General features: G+C 33.7%; 2 protein-coding genes across 7 annotated transcripts in view; one reads left to right on the forward strand and one right to left on the reverse strand.

Annotated features, from left to right (window-relative positions):
* The first annotated feature begins 854 nt into the window (after nucleotides 1-854).
* Nucleotides 855-13,539, forward strand: LOC126768245 (transcription factor SPT20 homolog-like 1). The gene is made up of 18 exons (XM_050486251.1): nucleotides 855-1,032; nucleotides 1,127-1,375; nucleotides 1,807-1,962; nucleotides 2,354-2,593; nucleotides 3,401-3,622; nucleotides 3,933-4,085; nucleotides 4,616-4,925; nucleotides 5,257-5,396; nucleotides 5,469-5,554; nucleotides 5,646-5,706; nucleotides 6,172-6,438; nucleotides 6,634-6,759; nucleotides 7,025-7,157; nucleotides 7,723-7,931; nucleotides 8,357-8,536; nucleotides 9,311-9,509; nucleotides 10,068-10,187; nucleotides 10,773-13,539. The coding sequence occupies exons 1-18, from the start codon at nucleotides 997-999 to the stop codon at nucleotides 10,856-10,858; spliced, it is 2,973 nt and encodes a 990-aa protein (XP_050342208.1). The 5' UTR covers nucleotides 855-996; the 3' UTR covers nucleotides 10,859-13,539.
* A 278-nt stretch (nucleotides 13,540-13,817) lies between these two features.
* The window catches only part of LOC126768237 (teneurin-a), a 110,106-nt gene continuing 97,673 nt past the window's right edge, over nucleotides 13,818-26,250 (reverse strand). For all 6 annotated transcript variants that reach the window (XM_050486221.1, XM_050486216.1, XM_050486217.1 and 3 more), the window contains 12 exons: nucleotides 21,265-21,429; nucleotides 20,842-21,016; nucleotides 20,481-20,723; nucleotides 20,039-20,266; nucleotides 19,742-19,932; nucleotides 19,390-19,625; nucleotides 18,558-19,286; nucleotides 18,064-18,467; nucleotides 16,092-17,977; nucleotides 15,711-15,864; nucleotides 15,280-15,634; nucleotides 13,818-15,189 (listed from right to left, as the gene is read on the reverse strand). In XM_050486221.1, the coding sequence (XP_050342178.1) occupies nucleotides 14,198-15,189; nucleotides 15,280-15,634; nucleotides 15,711-15,864; nucleotides 16,092-17,977; nucleotides 18,064-18,467; nucleotides 18,558-19,286; nucleotides 19,390-19,625; nucleotides 19,742-19,932; nucleotides 20,039-20,266; nucleotides 20,481-20,723; nucleotides 20,842-21,016; nucleotides 21,265-21,429 (5,758 nt within the window). In that variant the 3' untranslated portion in view covers nucleotides 13,818-14,197. The remainder of the gene's footprint in view (nucleotides 15,190-15,279; nucleotides 15,635-15,710; nucleotides 15,865-16,091; nucleotides 17,978-18,063; nucleotides 18,468-18,557; nucleotides 19,287-19,389; nucleotides 19,626-19,741; nucleotides 19,933-20,038; nucleotides 20,267-20,480; nucleotides 20,724-20,841; nucleotides 21,017-21,264; nucleotides 21,430-26,250) is intronic.

The following is a 26,250-nucleotide window of genomic DNA, read 5'->3' on the forward strand; positions in this document are numbered from 1 at the left end:
TTATTTTTATATAAGGAAATGTTTTGGGTTAAAAGTAAAATAATTGTTTTACACTAAGCTATTTTTTTAACGACCATTAAAAAGGCTTATACAGATAATTCTTTCAACGTAATTATTATTTAAATAAGTATTATTTTCTTAAATCGAATTAGTACATGATTTTAATTTCATTCCATTATTTACAGTTACTCGAAATTGCAACTCGTAAATGATTTTTAGGCGGTATGTTAGAAAACAACATTGTTACAATTTACTTATTATTGTAATTAAAGATAGTGCAATAATATAATTTTTCAATTAAATAATAAAAGTTAATTATATTTGAATTTTCACAATAATTACTCAGTATTGCAACTCGTAAATAATGGTTTTAACAATATATCTCACGAATAATTAATAAAAACGATTGGTTATTTTTTTTAAAGTGGAGCACTTTAAATAAATTTAATTATTATTATTATTATTTTACATTAAACTAATATATATATATATATATATATATATATATTATATATTAATATATATATATATATATATATATATATAATATAATATTTTTTACCAAAAGTGAAGTAAGCTTAGTTCTAATATTTTTTTTTGTATTCTTGCAAGTTATTTTTAATATTTACTATTTTGTAGACACATGAATTATAAATATATTTATATATTTTAATGAATATAACTAAGAATAAAATTAATTCATTTTATATTGTACGGAATGTTAATATCATCAAAAATTACGGTAAAAAAATCGGTAAACTACAAGCTTAAGGCTGCAATCACTATTGCTATCAATTTTCGACAGAACACAGAACTGTCAAAAATGTTGATGGACATTGGACATGTTATTTTACTGTCATGCAGTGTGAAACATAAATAAAGCGTATTAGTTTTCTATAAATCATGACTTAATACTCAAGCCTAAATTGTTAAAATGAAATAATATATTTAAAAACGTTACTGCCACTTACATATTTCTTTTTAATTAATGACATTATGGATGGTTTAATTCACGCGGCATTGGAAGCAGAGGTAAGTGTTACATTAATTCTACAAATATTTTTATAGTAAAGCAATAACTTGCTTTTAACAGTTACAAATTATAACTTTTTTTTTTTAATTTTAGGTAATACTTAACCGGGCTAAACATGTGAATACAAATCTAACACACTTTGACAGTGGTGCCTCAGATCATAAAATGACTTGGACTCTTGAAAAGATGCATCTAGCAGAATCTGTTGATGACTCTAGAATGAAGTTTCAAAGGAATTCCGTCAGTTCAGCGGGCAAAAGTGCAGAAAAGTTTGATTTATTCAAAAATCTTCATGAACTTTACAATGAGCTCAGTAGAGATGAATCTTCACAGGCTAACTATGTGAGTTTTTTACTATAAATAATATAATATCATCTATACAAGCTCAATATCAATGAGGCTATAGTTATTATTCATCCAAAAAAATACCATTATAATAAAAAATATATATTTGGAATATAAAAAGTACTATTGAGTTGCTTTTAAAATAGGTCCAAATTTATAATAATGTGTAGTCAAATAAGATACTATGAACATATTATTCCTAAAATTCTTCAAAGCTATTTCAAATATAGATATGTTAAAATGTTTAGATACATTGCTTATTATCCTATGTGTTTTTTTTCTATTTTATACTCCTTATTTGTTTAAAGATATTTGTTTTTTGTTACACTAAAATATCTAGTAAAGTAGGTATATAATAGGTACATTCTAGCTTAAAAGTATATTATATAATATTTAATTTAATTAATATCTTTTTATTAAAATTACAGCAAGGGCTTAAGACAACTTCCTATCTATTGGAAAAGTTATTAGCAACATATAATCTAAACACATTAATAATTAATTTATACCCTGGCAATAAAGGTTACTCTCTTTCGTTAAAAGTAAATGGAAACACTCAGCTCATTCAACCTCCAGATGCAAATGTAAGTATAAATTGAAAAATATTCTTTTCAAAATAGTAATTTTTCTCCAAATAGTTCAAATGATATATCTATTATGCTAATATTTTGTGATAAACATGCCAAAATGAAATTATTTAAAAAAAATAAATAAAAAAAATACATAATGAATTGGCTATCTTATAAAGATATATCTTGATTTTGAATACAATTATTATAATCACACATTATTATAATGTTAGTAAAGTATAATACAATAATATAGTAAACATAAAATGGCTTACTTCAGTAGTGCTTGCTTTGTAGGTTGCAGTAAAAAAATAATATATTCTTACTGTTTCACAAAGTGTACAATTGTTACATAAACAATATATAATATTATCTGGTAGACTGTAATACAATACTTCTTTTGTAGGCATCATCAAGTCAAGATGAAACTTTAATTGAAACTCCAAGGTGGCCATATGAAGAGGAAGAGCTATTAAGTTACATAGATAATGAAGAATTACCAGTAGTGCTCCTTGACCTTCTTGAGTCTGAACACTCATGTCTCTTTTATTCTGGTTGCATTATAGCTCAAATAAGAGACTATCGGCAGGCATATCCTAGTTTTGTATGTGATACACATCATGTGCTCTTAAGACCTACTAATCAGGTATTTTTATTGTTACATAATTAAAATAATATGACTAGTATGATATCTCAGTCAATGTTCTTTGTGGTGGTTCATTACTACTTGTTATTGGTAGTACTACTGTTGTATGAAATCTTTGAACTAATCTGAAAGGATTCCAAAACCTGCTATCCTTATTAACTCCCCATATGAAATATCAATATTTTTTTTTGCAATTTATTTTGGCTGAAGAATTGTATACTAAAGTCTACTATCTAGTAGTAGTACCAATTTTAAGGAAACATAATAAACAAACAATAAACAATAAAAACAACAAATATGCCATTAAAACATGTTTGATCTGTAACATGTTGATTGTAATCTGTCATGGTTCAGTTTACCGTTAACCATTTAACGTTGGGCTTTGAATTGAGATTCTACATATAATATTCTTATACAACTGATTTATTTATTCTGCATGAAATCAATGAATATTATGTCCGAGCTCTTTTATTACCTATATATATTTGGCTACAGTAGAAAATGCCCTATTTATTATTTTAACATAACTTTTACATTTATTAAGTATGTAAAATATTTAACATGGATGTTCATCATTATCATATATTTTTATTTATTAATAGAATGAACCCAAATGTTAAAACAGCAAAGGAATAAACATCTTAAAAGCGTGCAACGGCGGCCTTATCGCCAGCAGCCATCTCTTTCATGCAGCCATTGTGATAGAGAATAAATAAACTATAAGAGTTTAAAATTAGGAAAATTTGAATAGACATAATCAGGTCTCATCCTTTAATCGTCATATAAATTTTGGTACATTGATTACAGAGCATAATAACGGACGCAATGTGTATTGGGGGTCGATGCGGCTGGGCGGGCGAGGAACGCGGCGCGCTGGAAGCCGTGGAGGCAGCGCTGGTGCACGCCGCTGCTCCGCCGCTGTGTCTGGAGCCGAGACCCGCGGTCGGCCTCCTGGCTGCGAGGCTGCACGCTGCCCCAAGACTATTTAACACGCCGCGGATACGACGGCAAGCGAAAAGGTTTTCGCAGGTACAATATATGTCCGTAGTTATTGCTAATAGGAAATAATCTTATTTGAACACATTGATAACGAGAAAAAAGCATAAAGGCAATAGTCATTAAAACAATACAGCAACTTTTTTAAGGTTATTTTAAGGTTTTTAGCTTATCATAATTGTTTTTTTATAAAATAATCATGAAATTTTATTCTATGTTTTATCTGTACAGTGTAGTGGTGTGTCTTCACAATCAGAATTATTGCCAACTTAAAAACCGATAACGCTGTTTTTCTGACACGACTGTGTTACACGACAGTGTATGCGCTATTCACTCATTACAGGTGGCTGTTAATAGGAAAAGAAAATTGGATCAATTTACTCATTTCCATGGACTGGAGTTATTGGAATTGATACATCGTCAAAGAGCAAAAAATAGCAGGCAATCCGTGCCTCATACGCGACTCACATCCAAGTTTCCTAAGAAACCACCAGAGGTAATCAAGTTACATAAAAATATGTTTTCTTGCTTAAAACTATTTTACTATTATTGATAAATTACTGAGAAAAACCTATTTACATCGGAAAAAATGGCCCAGTGGATAGAACACGTAAATCTTAACCGATGCTTGCGAGTTCAAACCCAGATATTCATCTCGTGGTGGCGAAGGAAAAGGTCGTGCGGAAATCCGCTTGATAATATCAGATAATAATTTAGCACATGTGTATCCACAAACCCGTATTTTTTTACTTTTCTATAAAACTTTATCTTTAATTATTATATAGTTTCTAGTAGTATTATAGTACTAAATCTACTTGATTATGATTTTTCCAAATTGTTTAAAAAAAAATTATTATTATTTAAGACACTAAGTGTCTATTTTGCACGGGGTTACCTATAAGTATGGCAACTTTTATCCTTAGACCTCATTCGTATACTGTTAATTTCTAATTATTGCTGCATGTCATGTCGGTAATCCTGAACAAATAAATAAACAAGATCACAATGTTCAACTCCACGTTATAGGTGTTCAAGCCGATAGAACCACCGAAAATGGAGCCGCTACCGCTGGCGCTGCCGTCCGAGCCGAGCGGGCCGCTGCGCCTGGCGCGCGCGTACGAGCGGCCGCGCCCCACGCCCGACTGCCTGCCGCAGCTCGTCGAGGAGTACATCCTGGAGACCGAGAAGACGTCCCCGCACGCCGGCGCCGGCTTCTTCCATATCAAGCTGTCGATACTACAGCGACCGTCCGACCAAGAGTTCCTAGGAGAATTGTACGTGGACAGAGACCACGTCGAGGGGGAGAGGAATGGTGCAGCATGTAGATTTACTTTAGGTCAGTATATTTTAAGTTGAAATTTTATTAATCGTTTATGTTATAGTTAATATCGACAATTATAGTACATATTTTAATATTTATAAGGAGCTGATTAAAATTTATTTAATTCCGTTACTTAAAAAAATATCCTCTGTAGAATTAAATCAGTGCCTTAATTATGTTTGAATAGACGAATTATTTATTATTATATTATATGATAATTTGTCTAAAATATTTTTTAAATTTATTTTAAATCATTAATATGTTTTTACCATTAAAGTAATGGTAATAAAGGTAAGACTCTTATATTGATGTAACCTTTAACATAGATAGACATATTTTATTCCAGGTTCACGACTGCAAGCAAATAAGTATATACAGCAATTCACCGAGATTTTCACAGAGGAAGGAAGAAAGTCTGTTCGGATAAAACATATTGTTCCTGGACAGCTCCCAAGAGTTTCATTCACTGGAGGCATGAGAGAAATGGTAACTATTTGAATAAGTAATAATACATAACGATTGCAATCTATATTAATGGACTTACATATATATCAGCAGGGTCAACAATTACTACTACAGCAACAGAGATCTGCACAAGCGAACAATTCCACAGTACAAACACATGCAACCACAGTACCAGTCGTGTAAGTTTCGTTCATTAGCACAGATTATATTTCAAATTGTGTTTCCAGTAGCAAATATTTCGATAAAAAAAAAAAAAAAACGTTTTTACAGAACCTCAGCAATAGCCGCGACGTCCAATGCTCATACAAATGCGAGACAGCTACCCATATTGGTAAGTATTGGAACATTTGATTATGAATGAAATTATTATATTAAACAGTAAATAGATTCAATTTTAAACGAGTAAGCATAACTAATTTTCACGTGCTTATAATTTATCTTATCCTAGGTGGTGAAAGAAAATATTATGAGGAAAGATTCTCATGAATATTTACCAATACTTACTTGGGTCCTCTTAAGGGGCCGAGAGTCATAGATAGAACGTCATAATAAAAACAATAAGAAATAAATGTACACCCTCCGGTTTATTTATTGCCATCCTAAAAGACAATTTGCAACCCACTATTTCTTCGTGTGGACGTTTGATAATTGATATTTTTCAAGATTTATTACAATAATAAATTGTCAAATGTAATCGATAATGATTATCTAAAATACATACGGTGACCAATGTATTTAATTTATACAGATTCATTAAATACGTTAATAATACGTTTTTTTTTTTACTTTTAAATAGCAGGCTCAGCTGCAGCAAGTTGGAAATGTTGGAAATGTAACTGCAGTTGGTACAGTTGTCGGAACTGTGGGGACAGTGGGGTCTGTGGGTAGCGTGGGTACAGTGGGCACAGTGGGAGCAGTGAGCACAGTAGGCACATTGGGGCCAGTGGGTACAGTGGGGACTGTTGGTACCATGGGCAACGTTGTTAATGTGGCGGCCAATGTTGCCGTTGAAACGGCCTTGAAACAGCAGCCCTCACCTACTACACCGCGGTTGTCACCACAGGTAGGACGATTCATATATATAAATTAATATTTTATTAAGACACCTACCGACTTCATGAATCACTCCTTTTTATTGGTAAAAACCGTATAAAAACCGGTCGATAGTTTTTTTTTTAAATTTCATTTTTTAATTTTTTTTTTTCAAATTTCAAATTCAGTAAGAATATAATTAAAAAATATTGGATGTCTTCCCCAGGCTTCAACAAATCAATTACTAGCGCAACAGTTAACTAATCCGCCACAACCACTTAATCCTCAAAAGATGCAATCCGCCATCATACACATACAACATCCACTCATGTCTTCCGCCGGAACATCACAGGTATGTCAACTATATCTGATTTATTAAGTTCAACATATATAAGCTTGTAATATTTTTGACAAGCGTGTTCAGTATATAGAAGCAGCAGCTGCATCGCAGAAGTTGCAGCGCTTTACTTAGTGGTGTGATAACATTAGAACAGAATAAAAAATCCTATCAATACGATCGAATAATGGCAATGAATAAAACGCGGTACCATAATTTCCAAATTAAAAAATTAAGTTATTCAGAATAATTATATTTTAATATTTATATATATTTTCAGGTACAGAGTATACAATACACGAATACAACGACCACTCAGCAAAAAGCGACAATAACAAAACCAAGATCAACAAATCCGGCCATAAACGCCCTCGTCACTAGTTTAATGAATTCAGCGCAACAGTTTCAACAAGGTGACTATGGTGTTATTATAATATTTAATTGTAGTTGTGAATAATGATCGTATATACGTATAAGCCGAGATGGCCTAGTGGTTAGAACGCGTGAATCTTAACCGATGATCGTGGGTTCAAACCCGGGCAAGCACCACTGAATTTTCATGTGCTTAATTTAATTTGTGTTTATAATTCATCTCGTGCTTGACCGTGAAGGAATACATCGTGAGGAAACCTGCATGTCTCTAATTTCATTGAAATTATGCCACATGTGTATTCTACCAACCCGCATTGGAGCAGCTTGGTGGAATAAGCTCCAAACCTTCTCCTCAAAAGGGAGAGGAGGCCTTAGCCCAGCAGTGGGACATTAACAGGCTGTTACTGTTGCTCGAATACGTAGGTATTCGAGCAACTGTCGAGCTTATTACCAGTTCGTCACGGTTAGAATCCACATTCTGAACCGGTGGTAACTTTACTTGTTGTTACAAAAGTATTTGAAGAGCATACTTAAAAAAGTATACTTTGATTTCGATTTTTGTATTTTAACCCAATACTAGCGGGCTAAAAACTTATTTCTCCACAGCGGCGAGTCAGAACGCAGCGAAGGCGGTAGTGAGCACGGCGAGCAGCAACGCCACCATCCTGAACTTGTTAAACAGCGCGCCGGCCGCCATGACGCACGCGAGCGCCGACGCGCTGGACTCGCACAAGCTGCTGTCGCGCACCGTGTCCATCGCCGGCGCGCGCCTGCTCGCCTCCAGCGCCGCGCACACCGCGCCCACCTACACGCAGGTACTACGCTCCTTACCGGTGCACGAGCCCGAACCTGCCGCACAGCGCGCCGGCCCCATGACGCACGCGAGCGCCGACGCGCTGGACTCGCACAAGCTGCTGTCGCGCACCGTGTCCATCGCCGGCGCGCGCCTGCTCGCCTCCAGCGCCGCGCACACCGCGCCCACCTACACGCAGGTACTACGCTCCTTACCGGTGCACGAGCCCGAACCTGCCGCACAGCGCGCCGGCCCCATGACGCACGCGAGCGCCGACGCGCTGGACTCGCACAAGCTGCTGTCGCGCACCGTGTCCATCGCCGGCGCCGCATTTAAAGCGCGTGAAACTGTGAAGTTCTATTATATTTAATATAACCTTCTGGTATAAGTGAAGATTAAATAACAAACTTAAAAAAAAACTGAAAATGTTTTATATCTAATTTCAAGGTCATGAGCTACACTCGTGAAAATGATTCCACGAACGTTTCAAGTAGTGAGAGCGCATTGTTAGAAAGACTTATGGGTCCGGAACCCTCGGCCACACCACCTTCGCAACCGCAGCCGCAGCCACCACCGCAACCTCAGCCGCAGCCGCAACCGCAACCACAACCCGTGTGCCATTTACAGGTAATGTCTTGTAGTTCTTACGATATCAAACGTGTCAAAAGATGTACGTTTTGTGATCCTCACCAACTCACTTTATTTAGATTGTTCGATGTGTTAAAATAAAATAAAGTTACTCATTTGTGAAGGCTATCTTTATAATAATAATTAATATAATGACGAGCCGGTTGGCGTGGTTGGTAGATACTTGCCTTTTCACGCCGAAGGTTGTGGGTTCGATTCCCACCCAGGACTGACATTTGTGTGCATGAACATGTCTATTTGTCCTGAGTCTGGGTGTAATTATCTATATAAGTATGTATTTACAAAAGAAAAATAGTATATGTAGTATATCAGTTGTCTGGTTTCCATAGCACAAGCTTTGTACAAGCTTAATTTGGAATCAGATGGCCGTGTGTGAAAATTGTCCCAGGATATTATTATTAATAATTTATTTACTGTAAATAATAAAAAAACCATCGAATATTTATTACTTTAAGTATAAATGTACATGTACATATCTATATAAGAGTATGTGTGTTGGTATGGTTCGTATTTTTATTAAGTTTATAATTATTCAATAAACTTTAAGTATAATTTGTTAGCACACTACGTCCGATTACCTAAAAATCCTGTTCCTGGCTAAAAAAACCACATTTTTTTTTATAGAAGTTGGAATATATCACTTTAAGTGATAAGGCCGCCTTTGTATACTATATGTAATATGTACTGCTTGTTCTTTAGTAGGTTTGTAAATTGTGTGCAATAAATTATAAAAAATGAATATTTTGATTTCAGGGTCTCAGTTTAACATCGCTCCAAGGCTTACAAAGTATTCAGGGCTTACAGAACGTTCAAGTACAAATACCGGGACTGTCGGCACCGATATCTCTGTCTTTGAACGTCTCCGGTTCGTCGAGCGGCCTGTTGGTGTCGGTTCCCCCCACTACCTCCGTGGTACTCACTAATCAACCTTCGGTGCTATCTTTGCCTATCGGTTAGTATTTTTTATCAACAAGATCTTTAGATTATTTATATACATTTTTTATATATTGCTAGTAAAATTCAGCAGACGTCTTGGTATATGTATATGACAATTGTCAAGGCGATCGATTGAATGGTGTAGGAGTTAATATGATGCAGCGTCATCTATTGCCGAGTTACGACAAATTGTATTGTATAAAAGTCTATTAAAATCAAACAGATACACCGACATACATTTATGTAAACCCTACTGTATTATATTTGGTTAGTAGTGATTTTTAAGAAAAAAATAGGGCCTCGCATGACGTACGACCGACGTGATATATCGAAAGTTAAAATAGAATGAATAAAAATGGAGTAAAATATAAAACTTACACGTTCTCTTACAAAAAATCATCCACCAAAGGTTGTCTGTGAGAGATCGCTATAAGACTGCCTTTGCGCACCATTTGTTGTTTTTATTTACTCTTATGCCATCTGTTATTTAGAAGTTGTGCAATAGAGTATTCAATAAATAAATAATAAAAAACATAGTTTTATTAATAAAATGAATATATTTTTGCTATCGCAGCGCAACTGATGTCGGGCGGAGTGAAGAGCGGCGTACGCGGCGGCGCCGTGCAGGTGGTGCGCGCGCCGCGCCCGCCGCGCCCCGCGCGCCCCGCGCCCCGCGCGCCGCCGCCCGCCGCCGGTACGTGTGGCGCCACACTACACCGATACTTTAGCATTCTTTATTTCCTAGCTAACCAAATTTAGGGATCACTCGGATTAAACCATTTGTCTGGCTAGGTCCCACCCACTCATCGGATATTCTACCGTCAACCAGCAATACTTAATATTGTTGCGTTCTCCGGTTTGAAGGCTGAGTGAACCAGTGTAACTACAGGCTCAAGGGACATAACATTTTTATTCCTACGGTTGGGGGCGATTTGGCGATGTAAGGAATGGTTAATATTTTTTACATCGCCAATGTCTATGGGCGGTGGTGACCTCTTACCATCATGTGACCCATTTGCATGTCCGCCTTTTTTTCGCTGGCAAAACACATTTACGTGCTTCCCCCACACGAGGTGAGGGATATGTGGGACTGGCCATACATGACGTGATTTTTTTTAAATTTAAATATCTAAAGTGTCAGTGTTGTGACAGTCACGAAGGATATAACATCTTAGTTTTCATGTCTGGTAAAAGGAATAACTCATATTCATTATACCAATTAACAAGTATCGAAATGTATCACGAATTAATAAATATCAAATATATGTAATCATTTCAGGTACCACGCAATTTATAACCCAAACGCAAGCGCAGACTCTAAATACGCATCAAGTACGACGGAAATCAAATCCTGATAGTTCATAGTAGATGCTAAAACTCTATTTCACTGCCGATTTAGTAAAATGAAGTGTAAATATTTGCATATATTAGAAGAAATTTGTATATTATTTTAGTGACCAAGTGGAGTTAATCTGCGTGCAATATGCGATTCTAGCAGAGTATATAATAGAGAAAGAAATGGACTTTCAAATGATATTCGTTTACTAAAAACTCAAATACGTAACGTTACCATGAGTTTCCCACTGAGACTGAAGGGTGTGTAATGTTGGACTATCGAAAATTCAGAATGTTATTAATATAAATTCACAGAAAATTTATTGAAATGAATTCTGAAAGTTTGTAATCGTGTAGTTCATCGTTTTTTTTTGCCATATACATTATCATAATCATGTATGTATGTATAATATTATATATTTGAGTCACAAATAATTTATAAAAGTAATCGATATAATTTTAATAAAATGCGTGTTTTAATTGGATCATGACAGGTACGACTAAATTGTAAGCGTTATTTAAATGTAGAACATTCGAGAAATCCAATTATTATAATGAAAAGATTTTATATCTTGTTAGAAATGTTTGAAATGATTGTAAATTATTAGTTATTTTTATGTGAAATTGTAAAATTGTCGCTGCGTTTGTAAATACTGATAATTTAACGTAAATAAAATGCCTTCACGTTGAAATAAAATTGAAGATATTGTACTTAATGTAATGAAATATGTAATGGATGACGGTTAGTGTTGTTATGTTTATTTGTTTATGCTAAATCAGTATTATAGTTGCTGCGCGCGCAATTTTATATAAAGGTAGAAACAGTTTAATAACTCACATTTATATTCTCTACGCTAATTGTTCAATTTATTTTATATATTACTATTCACTCTGTAAAATGACATAGATATTTAATTTCATTTTTATATATGAATGGCGTCTTAATAAACTGTATTTATCTTTATATGTGAATAAAATGAAGTACAATGTAATTAATATGTAAATATGTTATATACTCAATTCATCAAAGGATGGCAGTTTGAAAGAATGAAAGTTGCTTCGGATGTTAAGTTTTGCTATGTGTTCAATTAGTACCTATTGAATGCTACAATCGTTTAAATTTAAGGCATATTTAGCTTTATAAAGGGATTGATAATATTATAAGAATTCATAATGTTATTTGCGATAAAACTGATTTTAATTGTGATTTAAACATCGAAGATTTTTGTATTTAAAACAGGTTTATTCAAATCGGGCCACAGCTATATTTAGTGTTATTCAAGTTTTTCAAAAATATGAATATCTATACATTTTTTTTTTTAGAAAACCTATCGATATTACTCAATAAACGATTCTTAATGATTTTTAAAATGAATATTATATTATATATATATATTTTATAATTCATTTATTGAATAGTAATTTTGTCCTTAGTTCACGTTTTAAATGTAATAAAAAACCGCAAATTATATAAAATTTAATTGAGTTTTTAGACGTAGCCTCTCTTTTTACGGTTTTTCGCTTTAATATTGACCTTGAAGCAAATGGACGTAAATGATGAATGTGTGATCAATTTGACTATATTGCAACTAATTCTGTATTATATCTATTAAAGTCAATTAAATAGCTTATTTTAAATTTGTAATGATGACACGGTTTAATAGACTTCAGATAAACAACATAGAATTTATGTGCAAATGTAAACTTTATTTCATATAATGGTAATGTATTATTATTTCACAGGAATTTATTTTTACTGTTTCTGGGTTATGTCCGTTTGGATATGTATTATTCTAATTGGAGCTAGACGAATATTAAAATAGATTATTTTCCTACATAATATAGACCAAGCATGTTTTATAATTTCTAGCCGATAAGGCCGTGACATAATTGACTAAAATTAATATTTTTAATTGACATTTTATATTGCATGAACTTGTCTAGATAAATCAATCGAAATAAAATTGTTGAGTTCTGGCTCACTTGAACAACGGTGCGTGCAAAACTGCAGGCAATATCCAAATATAAACACTCAATAGGTACATTTAAATGTACTGTTTATATAAAACATTATTTTTTATTGTTAATAAATAAAACGCACACAATTTCGTTACTATATTATGTCAATGATTAAAGCTTGAAATATAAGAATTTATTGAATAATTATATTTTTACACTATCATTGTATATATACAGATATCAAGTGTTAATAGTGTTGTTTCATAACAACGTGACATACAAGTATGACGTTAAAATAATTTGTTTGACAATGTTGCTGTTAATATTAAAGCAATATCTACAACGTAGCTAAATAATCGTGCGTATTGTTGATCTCATTTGTTTATGGACATATAGCTCAATATGTAGGGTTTTTTTTTTTTTTAAATAAACTCAGAACTTTATCCGAATGTAAATTGTCTATTATAAGATATTATAATAAATTGTATATATATTTTAATAAAGATTTTTTATACAAATAATCCAATTTTGTCATTCAACTGTATAGTTTTCTAGTGTCAACATAAGTACTTCGATTAATTGTAGATTGTAAATATAATTGATAGTTGTAAGCGATGTTACGCTTATGACGTTGTATAATAAAATTTATATGAATGCGTTGACTTGGATTTATGTATAAATTGATATTGTAAAAATTAACTCGAGTACGTTGTTCAAAGATTGACGTTTCGAATAAATAACTTTTACACAAGCTTTTGTTTTATTATTTATACGTGCTCTCGTGAAACACCTTAATTAATCAAATAATCTGATTAAGTTGTCAAACGATCAATTTTTTTATTTGACCTTTGACAATTTTATGGTGTGGTAAAAATATTGTTATTTTTTATAATTCGTAGAAATATCAATTGATGCTTAAATTTTGTCTTAATTACAAAAAAGAAGGGTACGTATTTCATACGAATACCGTTATTATTATTTTTTCTATTTAGTTGAAGGTGAAGGACATATTTAAAACTACACATTGATTTGGTTAAAAAAGTATGCTTTTTTATTATTCTTTCAAATAGTCTTCATCTAAATTTTATAAGAACATTGGACACAATTGAAGCTTTTTACCGATAAATAAGTATAAATAATTTCATATTCACATAGATCGTCTTATTTTTACATACATTACATTTATTTTATATCAGTCCTCTCAAAAGGTCCATTCTCTCCCTGCAAATTAAAATTTAATATTTACACAGCGATAGGGATTCGCATCTACCGTACATACATACATCAACAATTAACAATTAATAGAGACTATTTACAAAATATATTTCACTCATACACACGATCGTCCATCACCATTCACACACATCGATTTACATTCACACGATTTGGCATATGGATGGCGACACGTCACTAGCAGAGGTCGTCCCAGGCGAGCCACCACGGCGCGCGGCAGTCCTCGCGCTTCCGTCGCCGCCGCTCCGCGCGGTCCGACCGCTTCTTCACGAAGCGCACGTTGTACGGGTCCTCGGCCAGTTCCGGGTAGCGCGCCACGTCGTGCACGTACTCGCCCTCATATCCCGCAGCCGATCCCGCCTTCTGTATCTCGTCCAGCTCCGCCGCCGACCAGTCGAGCGAACCGCCTAGTCCTGCGCGTAGAGCTTCACGCTCTCTGTGCCAAGCTTTTCGTATAGCAGACGCTCGCGCGTGATGCAACAGCCGTTGCTTCTCTCTTTCGGCGCTGGTACCGTAACGTAGATTAACGATGCTCGTCTGTCCGTGTATCTTAACATCTGCGTAGGATCGACCACCTTCGGCCACTTCGTGGAAGGTGACGTTTAATTTTCCTTGCATACGTTTCAGTTGTTGTTTATCGTCAGCTGCGCGCCAAGTATCTTCTTTTACAAAGTAAAATACATCTTGCTGGTCCCCGTGAACGACGAAAGAGAAGGGTAATAAATGTGACCGATTGAATACAGAGGTGTACACGTCTCTATAAATAGCGTTAGCAGAGGGTACAGTAGTAACTACTGCGCGACCTCGTGAGTTTCGTGATATCAGTATACCACGTCCGAAAGGTGGTTCCGAGTCCGAACCGATTCTTTTAGGTGCAAGGTTAAGTGCGTCAGATTTTAGTGCAGACATAGCTGGTATAGAAAGGCTTCTAAAATCAGCAATTCTCTTGTTAGACATATGCGATAAAAATCCGGACTCGATCGTGACGCTCGGTAGTAAAGACATAGCAGAAGGAACTCCTGGTCCGCCATCAACAGGAGCAGTACCCCAAACTGGGCGACCGCGAGGTATGCTTGGCAATATTGAACCACCAGGCAATTCATCAGGATATAGTTGTGGTGCTAGGCTTTTGGTATCATAGCCTAGTAGGGCCAGCCAAGATAAATGATCTGTAGAGTAAAAAAAAGTATTCCAATTGTGAGTTTTGTCTTATGTTAAACAGATGAGTTTGCTCAAAAAGAAAATAAAATAAAAATTACCTGCTGGTTTTTTGTTTTGCGGTCTCACATTTATAGGATCATTTCCATTAAATCTATACAGATGTAGCTGAGTAGGATTGTGTATTCTTTCAATAAGATTTTCCCAAAGGGGCGACATCCATTGTCCAATAAGAGGATCATAAACTTTTCCGTTTGCCATATGGACAAGTGACGTTACTTGATCGAGTAGACCACCACAAAAGTCTACAGGTAGGTATAAGTATGGATTGGAATCATAAACAATATGGCCATAAGGTGATCTCATTATTTCGCGAATGCCTTCTCCATATTGATTGAATACCATTACCGGAGTTCCACATTGATCAGTAGCAATATAATATTTATGACGAGCGACCTAAAAGTAAAATAAAAATTAGCATTGTTTTTATATTTTGTACATGATCAAATTGTAGTGTAATATATACATGTACCTGGGTATAAATGAGATGACCTCTGTCATCATAAACAAGCGTCATAAATCGATTTTCGCGTGGTGAGTAAATATGGCTGACTTCATGAGGTTTTTCTTTATTTGTATAGAAAAATTGGGTCACATTTCCGAAATTGTCTTTTCTCGTGGAAAGTCTGTAAAACACGAATTCATTCATAATTATTTAATATTCCTTATAATTAGATCTTCTTGCTCTAATAACAAGTAAATTATTGAACTAATATGTAAAATACGCCGCAACTTATGCACAACAACACAACATTGCCACAAGTTGTTGCTTAAAATTGATTTTAATATAAAATGTCAATCAGATTGGTTTTGTGAAGTTACAAATAAGAAATAGTTATAACCAAAACTTTACCTATCAAGATGGTCGTAATAGTATCGGACATCAAATCTTCCTCGCTTTGTTGCCCGTATCAGTAAGCCCTTTGCGTTGTACTGGAATCTCTCCTCCCGTGCGTTTTGAGAAACAAGTCCTCGACTATCATAACGGTATTGTCCTTCACCGAATTTTATAATGCGATCCATGTCATTGTACTCCATTGGTATAGTATTTCCCCTATATGTTAATGACAACATGTTTCCATTATCATCGTATCTAAAGCCCCATGGTTCCTGCGCTTCTACGCCAGTCAATTGACCATCACAATCCCAAGTGTAATTCTTTACGTTTGTGTAAGTGTTAACTCCTACATTTCTTGTGTGTGTCCGCGTTTGTGATATTCTACCGTGTCTGTCATAAGCGAATTCCATTCTGAATACTTCCATTCTGTGAATGTTAACAGCAATTTCTTTTTCAAGGAATTGGTCATTTAATGTTCTTGAGAACATTGCAATGCCGTCATAGACGGAAGTTTCATTCCATTTCTGTTTAGAAACTGTGAATTGTCCTAAAATTTCAGGGGCACCTGTTTTAATATTATAAATAATATGGTGTGGAATGAGAGTTTGACCACCAATGCGGCCTTGCACGGATGTTATTCTGTAGTTATTGTCATATTCATATATTATCTTTGCGTTACTTAAACCAGTTTTAGCTCCATAATCAAGTCTTTCTTCTACAAGTAAACCACCTGCGTAGGTAGATTCCCAACGGTAGTCAACATCCCGATCCACATGTAATATTTCAGATGGTAGTCCACTGTTCTCGGAGTAGTGAATTTGAGTTTGACCGTCACCATGAACAACTTCAGATATTTTATTCGTTGTGAAATAACGATATATTATACGAGCACCATCACCTGGGAAAACTGTTTGTAAAAGTTCACCCGTGTGGGAATAGTGTTGCAAATATTTCTTTGCTGAGCCTGGGGGTGTGTATGTAACACGCAAAAATCCAATAGACGGCTGAACACTAAATGAATGGTTTGATGCCGATGGTAGAATAACATGAGTCAGTCCACCGCCTCCATCGTATGAATACTTGAAATGCCTCTGGCTTGCTAAAGTAATTTTGGAAACAAGATTTCCTTCATTATAATAAATAAATTTAGTACCATCTTGAGGGCTTGTTATTTCTGATAGCATTCCGTGTGGGTCATAACTATATGACTCTTCACTGACACCCCATTTCCAGCCATTTATTCTATAAAACCTGTCATAAGAAATGTTGAGAGGTACTCCAGCTCCATGAGGCGTGAAAGACAATGGTAAACCAGCTACATCGTAGGCAATCGTAAACAGAGGTATTCGATCTGCATTAAAGAATGTTTCCTTGCTTTTAAATTGATCAAATTCAATTATTAGAACTCTCGAATCATTTACCCATATTTCTCGATTAAGAGTTTGTTGTGGGTTTCGTACGTCACCTACTAAAGTATACAATGAGTACATATTATTTATTAATCCATCGCCAAATGTTGTTGTCTGGTGTGACCACATGTGTAACATTTCAGCTTCAATTGGTAAGGCAGCTTCGAGCAATGGGTGTTTTGCAGCAGCTACACTCTCGAATTTACCTGACCACGGAGTATCAATAACCAAAGTATTATTAGTAAAAATGCGTCCTTCTGTTATTTGTTTTCCATTGTTAATAGTTATTTGTTTAAAAGATTGTCCGTGCAGCACGTATTCACATTTCTTTGATACGCCCACTGGAATATTGCTTGTTGGATTTGATACAGTAACTGCAAGACCGTAATTTTTAGCAAGACCTGAGGTTATATGAACTTGTTCTCCTGAAGGCATAATAATTTTCGTCACTCGTCCCAGTTCGTCATAATTGTAAATAACTGTATCACCAGCCTGTAAAGCAAGAAAATAGTTTTTAAATTCAATTAAGTAAACTTGGTTTCTAAACAAATATTAAATGAAATAATATTAATACATACCCCTGAACGACTATTAAGTAAGCCAGTATTTGCGTCATAATCTAATTCTATTTCTGATGTTCCCTTTTCTGTTATTTTCGTTAAGTAGCCAATTCCGGATACTTTTAGTTCGAGCTTATGGTCTTGTGTATTTTCGATGGAACTAACAATGTTGCTGTAGTCTCTCAATAATTGAATTTTATTACCCGATGCATCAGTAACCGTTGATAATTTTCCAAAACTAGTATTTTTAGAATACAAAAATGAGTATCTAGTCTTTCCTGAAGTTAAGTCTTTCGTCGTAATATGTTGTCCATAGCGATTAAAAACGTAAATTTCTGACGTAGGAGGATAAGGTATTCGGAATTCACCATTTTCATCATGAGATGGTAAGTAATGTTTCAGTGCCAAAATATGCAGTGAACCTGTTTAAGTAAACAAATTTTTTTTTAATAAATCTTATTTACTATGAATAAAAATATTATTATTATCTTAGTAGTTAAATGAAATGATACCTTGATCGACTACGTTAAGGACGCCATCTGGTGTAACAGCTAAAGCAGATATAGTCTGGAATTTTGCATTCGATGACAGTAACGTTTCAGTATTGGTCGGTGGCTCATCTCCTACTGCAACACTCAGTCGACAAGGACATCCTGCACCTTCTTCACGAACATTTACAGGGACAACGGTCGCCGAAATAGACGTATTACATTCACAACTAAGTTCTTTAAAGTTTTCTTGTACCTTTCCAGCAAAATGCAAAATTTTTCCAGAAGGATCAATTGTCTTGATCGTATTCGTTTTTTTAGCATCAGATTCCGCTACATAAAGAATGCCGCTGGGTGCAAATGCTATGGCTAGAATAGTGCCTAAACTAGAATCTTCCCTAAACTCAGCATTTGTTCTATTTGTTGGCTTAACTATTGGTTTACCATCACTTCCTAGTCGACAATGAGATGGTTGACCAGCGACTACTTTAATTTTCATGTCAACTGTTAGTTTCAAAATAATTCTGTCGTCTATAAAATACAAAGATCCATCTAAGGGTGATAAAGCAACACCAGTGGGCCATTGTAACTGCGCTTCATATGGTGGTATAGCTCCACGGCAAGGTACGGGCGACCAATGATTGTGATGTCCATGATGTCCGACTAGAGTGTGGATAATACCACTTGGATCAACAGCACGTATGTTAGTTCCATCTGCGATGTACATTGTTCTATCTGCTGCTATAGCAAGACCTATGAAAATAATAAAGTTATAAAATCGAGCAATGAGGTAGGTGTGATAAAACATGTCAATAACTTAAGCGATGTCAAAATTTGAAATACATAAGTTTTTTACCTTTCGGGTGGGCCAACTTTGCATTAATAGCAGGTCCTTCGTCACCGCAATTAGAATCATCACCGGGCACGCAACGGTCACCATTTCCGACAATAGGCTCAGAATTCATTGCAGGATCTCGAACTTTATCAAGAACTACAACTCTTCTGACTTGATGTCTTTCTGAATCTGATATGTAGAGATATCCATCTGCTGGTGATATGCAGATGTAGTATTGATATGCAACTTGTGTTGTTCTGAAATTATAAGAAAAACTAAAATTAAAAAAGAAATTTACGTATTGTATAGTGTTTAATGCCTTAATAAAAGATTTTTGCCTATTTTACATAAAGTATATGTATAAATTACTTACTCCAATTGAAGTACAGTGGTAACCACACCTTCCGGAGTAATCCTACGCACAAGATTAAAGTCCCCGACATACAAAGATCCATCGGGCCCCGAAGTGAGTGCAGTAGGTGTTAAGAGTCGCGAATCAGCCGCTTTGCCATTACAATGATCGGGGCAATTTAAGGATCTTTGTAAACCTGTGCCCATTACAACCTACAAGTAAATTAAAGATTTTGATTACAAGATTTAAATTCTTATTCCAAATCGATATCATAATGTTTGGAATCGTAACTTCGTTTCCATATTATTTTAATTATACCTGAACAGTTCTTGGATACTGTTTCAGATGCAACAAGGCACCATCTCCTTTCTGTAGTATGCCTTCGTGAAAGTTATAATGATGATGTATATCCAGACCCCATCCACCAATATCAGAAATATCAACATCGAAGCCAGTTAAAGTTGCTGTTTGTGTTTCCCACACTACCGCCGAACATGTTGTGTATTCATATCCGATAGAGATTTTGGCTTGAGCTTGACCATATACCTGATGAAAATTATTAAAAAGAATTTTATATACATCGCTTACAGTTAATTTATTTTTCTATAGATTTTATTTCATATATTTTCATTAAGTTGGTAAATGAAAAATGTATTAGATAATTAAGCCAGAACCTGTGGATGTATAGTTTTATATAGTTGTTTATTAATTATTATTTTTGTAAATATAATGATAATTTTTGAATAAAATTATAACATACCTTTTGTTTATAAACATTTCTCTTATTCCAAGCAAATACATGAGTCAAGTCAGGATCCGCTTCGTAAGTGTGAGTGTGTAGAGAGCCCTCAATTTCGACACGTACATGAACTCGAGTGAGAGAGGCCGGTACCACTCTTCGGGTCAATTGGATGTGTACACAAGATAAGTAGCCAGCTGCTTGTGATGAGCGATAGGTTAGCTTCACAGACGATCCTGGTATTCCAATAGATTCGCTTACAATCTGTAAACATTTTTTTATTAAATATCTAACCTAAAAAAACTTGTCAAATGGAATAAAACGTAAAGTAAATAAATAATAAATGCGTCCTAATAAATAATAAGTCCTATAAATTGTTCACCTGTGCTTCAGGATATATGACGGTCGATGTCGTGGGAGATGAAACGGCTGGTGCAGCAAGCGCTGGCATTGCGACTACCTCAGGTCTTAGGCGTTCGTGATCGTGCGCACTACATGGTGGAATTTCCGATTCCCACCATTGGGGCATAGGTGACCAATCCAATCGAGGTGGTGCTCTGAAGTAGGATTCAAGAAAGAGTTAATTTTGCGTCAGATTTTTATTATTTTTTTAAGACATATAAGCAATAAATACTTGATTTTTTTTTCTATATTAATGATTAAGCTAATTGTAATGATTAACCTTATCGAAATTCTATTTGGTTTAGGAGTAGATAGAACAAATTTTTTTGAGGATATTAAACATGGAAATATAATGAGGTTAATTTTAAAAAGAAAACTAGCAATTTTTATCGTTTTTGCATACCTCGGCGTAGGTACTTTGATGCTGTCATCGCTTAGCTCCATTTGCACGGGTGGTAATACAACTATTTGGTTCCATGGTACGAAGACTGTCTTCCGAAGCGGCTTGAATGGTGATCTCTGGAACTGCAGCGTAACTGCACCTCCGCCATTCACCAACACGTCGAACCTTGAAAGTTGTGAAGTTCAAACTAATTAAGCAACTATGTCGAGGTGTCCTGTGCCAAATGCATGTATAGTATTTCAAGAAAAACAAATCTTATTTTTTGTGTGAAATGAGTATAATTATATTTAACTTATTTCGCATATATATATATATATATATATATATATATATATATATATATATATATATATATATATATATATATATATATATATTAAATATAATTTTCATTCAGTTTTATAGAAACTTACTGTGAATTGATGTGTTTTAATTTAATAGTCGTTATACTTAAATGAAAAGCCGAGATGGTCTAGTGGTTAGAACGCATAAATCTTAACCGATGATCGTGGGTTCAAACCCAGGCAAGCACCACTGAATTTTCATGTGCTTAATTTGTGATTATAATTCATCTCGTGCTTGACGGTGATGGAAAACATCGTAAGGAAACCTGCATGTCTCTAATTTCATTGAAATTATGTCACATGTGTATTCTACTAGATTGGATAGTTAAGCTTTTACATACATATTCATGTATTTATGAGGAATAAAAAAAAAGTCATTCACGTCAGACACATCATCGGACTTATAATCAGTAACAATAGATTAATATTAATTATTTGATGTTTTTGTTTCGTAAAAAATATATTTGTATAGAAACTACAGATGAAACAAACAGTATATAAACTATTTTCTTTAGAATAATCAATATTATTATTTATATACATATTAATAACCCGCATTAGAGCAGCGTGGTGGAATAAGCTATAAACCTTCTCCTGATAAAGGGAAAGGAGGCCTTAACCCAGCCGTGGGGCATTAACAGGCTGTTACTGTACTGTACTATACTTAAATGACTTAAAAACAAATATAATTATATTTAATGCGTATTTTTTTGTGTGTTCACCGATTACTTGTAAATACTGGTTTGCTAGATTGGATAGTTAAAGCTTTATTTTTAAGAGCTCGTTCCATGTTTTTCTTTGAGGTACAATATTTTCTATTTCTAAAATTGGAAACGATATTTTTTCGTTTTTCTTGAAGTACCATTTTTACAGATTTTGAGTTTGTTAATATTTTTGAAGATAAATTATTATTTTTATTACAGCAAAACATAATATCGAATATAAAGTTTATAGCCGCATATGTCTGTATGTAATACCGAATGAATGATCGAATATCACTTTAGTTATCACAAATGTGTTCAGTAGCAAAATCTCGATGAAATTGAATGAAACAAACATATATTATTTAATAACAGTAAGCCAGAATAGTTCACACTGTTGCCTAAAAAATGGACTAAATTTAACGGTCATTGTTATTAAATTAGTAGTGAAACCGAATATATTTCTTAGTATATAATAACTAAGCATATTTGAATATGCCTAATAAGCTTTTACATACATATTCATGTATTTATGAGGAATAAAAAAAAAGTCATTCACGTCAGACACATCATCGGACTTATAATCAGTAACAATAGATTAATATTAATTATTTGATGTTTTTGTTTCGTAAAAAATATATTTGTATAGAAACTACAGATGAAACAAACAGTATTTAAAATAATTATACTAATCAAATAAATTGTTATAACAAATTTAGTAATGATCTTAAAATTTTTGATTTGAAATACTAATTATGTAATGATATAATATTGAAATATACTTTATTCGTTTAATTTTTAGAGTATTTTTCGACGTTATTTCACAGGATAAACATAACATATAAACTAACGACCAGATATTTTAATTATTTTGGTATGTATATAATCTTGGATTAAACAGTTCTATTTGTTACGGAATTCTTGTTGAAATATATATTAATAATAATTAGTTAAATATTATTCCTAACTAATATTTTTAAATTTCCTTTTTTTATATATTATAAGTAGGCGGACAAGCAAATGCCACTAATCTTGAGAACTAAGATGTTATGTCCCTTGTCCCTGTAATTACATTGGCAAACTCACCCTTCAAACAGAAACACAATAATACCAAGTACTGCTGTTTTGCGGTACAATATCTGATGAGTGGTACCTACCCAGACAAGCTTGCCAAAGCCTCGCAAAGCCAGTAAATGTCACCAAAAATAAAATAAATTATAAATGAGAAAGTGAGTATGTTTGTCTGTTACCCTTTCTCGTCTTAACTACACAACCGATCATTATGAAATTTTGCGTAAAGTCCAAATGCAGGACGGTACCTAACGTGGGTACCTAATGAATGGTATGAAAAGTAGCCGTATGTATATAATATTTATTCATTTATTTATAATAGCACACTTAATAACAATAATAGTATATCTAATATGCATGTCAATTACAAGTGTACATAGCACTTCCAGATTCATCTAATCAAATTTAAATTAAAAGTAACATAGTCTTGAAATGTTGTATTAACATAACATAACATTGTATTAATGTTTATAACTATTTTCTTTAGAATAATCAATATTATTATTTATATACATATTAATAACTCGTAACGCTATAACCGTAAGTACCTATTCCTACTACAAAACATTCTGAGTGGAGTGCTGATATCTAAGGATACTTTATAACCAGACCAGGTTTTTTATAGAATAAAATGAGTTTTTACATGCCTAATGCAGAGTAAAATGCTGTAAGATGTGCACATGAAAATAACTAAGATATAGCCCATTCCAATCACAAGAGGAGTAAAGAAAAAAAACAACTGAGATTGAACTGGGAATTGAAACGATATTATTGCGAGATCTTAAATACCCTATGATATTCATTGTGGATGTGCGAAAAAATGGCGTTTTGGATGTCAGTGGAGTTGTTATCGGATCTTTGAAAGTAAAATTAGAGTAGATATAAGTATTCATGTGGAAATTGTGGAATATTGTTGTATTATAAATAAATATAATATATTAATAAGGTCCTCCAGACCAATTTCGGCCACGGCGGCTATAGAGTAATGTCAAGAGAGATTAGCCAACTGCGCAGTACGTATATAGTACACAAGTGCAATCTCTATTCCCTAACTCTCATAATCCAATGGAATGGCAATCCGACACGACCGGAAAGCGTTCAGGCGTAGACCCAATGGATTTACGTGCTTTCCGAGGCACGGGAGTGTACACCTAATAAATTCTTTTTTATTGGCCCGACGTAGGATTTGAAGCCAGGACCAGCTACTAGACCAACGAGGCAATCGAGAACTGAAGACGTAGCTTTAAAACTGATAAACAATAAGGAGAGGATAAATATATAACCGTATGAGCCCAGTGGTTAGAAGATAAAAATCTTAACCAATGGTTCAGAGTTCAAATCCGGAAAAGCACCATTAAATTTTTATGTGCTTAATTTGTGTTAAATATTACTTCATCTCATGTCCGAAAGTATGCGGTGAAGGAAAACTTCGTAGGAAATCCGCATAGTGCGGACGAATAACTGCCATGTGTATCGACAAACCTGTATTGGAGCAGCGTGGTGGAGCAAGCCCCATACCTCAAAAATGAGTGGAGCTTTTTACCCAGCAGTGGAACAATTGCAGGCTGTTAATTTTAACTCTTTATATGTCTATCACATATTTATAGCGATAGTGAATGTTTGTTGTGTTAATCAACGCACTTAAATGAATGAAAAATGTATTTTTTTTTTAAATAACGTAATTAAATTACTTATATATATATATTTAGGATAATCGCGAAGTGAATAATTTGTACTTCTATTATGACATTAATAAAATAACTTATAGTGAAATTGTTTAATGCTAAAGTCAATGTTATAAAACTTTTCAATCTATACTAATGAATGAGAAGTTGTTTTGTAATGTCTAACTGAAAAAACTACCAAACCAATATAAATAAAACTTATACCAGAAGACGTGCGCATTTCAGAGAAGTTTTAGTGTATAATATAATATGTATATTCCGCTTTAAATTTAAACTATGGACGTGACAAACGTGAATTTCATGTTCTTGTATAGTAATACTATATTACATAATCACCAATAATTGCTATACATATATATATTATTGTTAATAATATAATTGAACGAATATTTTTCTGGGTTTTATATTTAATTTGAAATAACGTTTATGCATTTCCATCTAATTAGATACACTCTCGTTGTTTGTTTTTTTATTAAGATTTAAGTAAAACCTTTGCCATGCTTTCTTTGCGAGAACGAGCGAGGGTAAATATTAGCATATTCATGAACTCCCTAACATATTCTCAGGCATAATAACTTAAATTTTAACGAAATGCCGCTATTACAGCTTAATTACTTTAAAAGGACGCCCATACATACAATGTAGTTATTACGCCTCATAAAAATTAAGATAAACAAATATTAATTTAAAAATAATTTCATATGGTGTATTATTAAAGTTATTATCCGTATAGTTTCTGTTATGTAATTCGATTAAGTGTAAGGAATTCGTAATGACCGTAACGGAAAATTAATGAATTCTAGAGTCTACACGGTTGTTTAGATCAAATATTTATAACGATTGTTATTTCTACTTTAAATACGGGAAGGCACGCGATTCGGGAAAGTCATAACGTAAATTTAATAACTTCAACATTTAAAGTTACGAATTATAAATGTCTTTTATGTTTTTTAGGCGTAATAACGTAAAATTTAATAAGTTTCCGTGGAATATTGCAGATTGTTAACACGAAATATTATAATTTCAATTTTTATCTAATTCATTAATAGTATTATTCATTTACTTCATTATACAATGGTAAGAATGAATTGCAAAAATTACTTAATTATAGATGTATTTTTATTTTTAATTTATTAGAATTGCTATTTTTTTCGTTTTAGTGATGTTTAAATAAAATTTCTACTA

The sequence above is a fragment of the Nymphalis io genome, chromosome 4 (genome assembly GCF_905147045.1).
Source record: "Nymphalis io chromosome 4, ilAglIoxx1.1, whole genome shotgun sequence".
Taxonomy (NCBI): Eukaryota; Metazoa; Arthropoda; class Insecta; order Lepidoptera; family Nymphalidae; genus Nymphalis; species Nymphalis io.

Coding starts and splice junctions, on each gene's coding strand:
- LOC126768245 (XM_050486251.1), top strand. CDS start 997: ATGGATGGTTTAATTCACGCGGCATTGGAAGCAGAG. Junction 1,376..1,806: donor AATCTTCACAGGCTAACTAT/GTGAGTTTTTTA, acceptor TTAAAATTACAG/CAAGGGCTTAAGACAACTTC. Junction 5,707..6,171: donor CGAGACAGCTACCCATATTG/GTAAGTATTGGA, acceptor ACTTTTAAATAG/CAGGCTCAGCTGCAGCAAGT.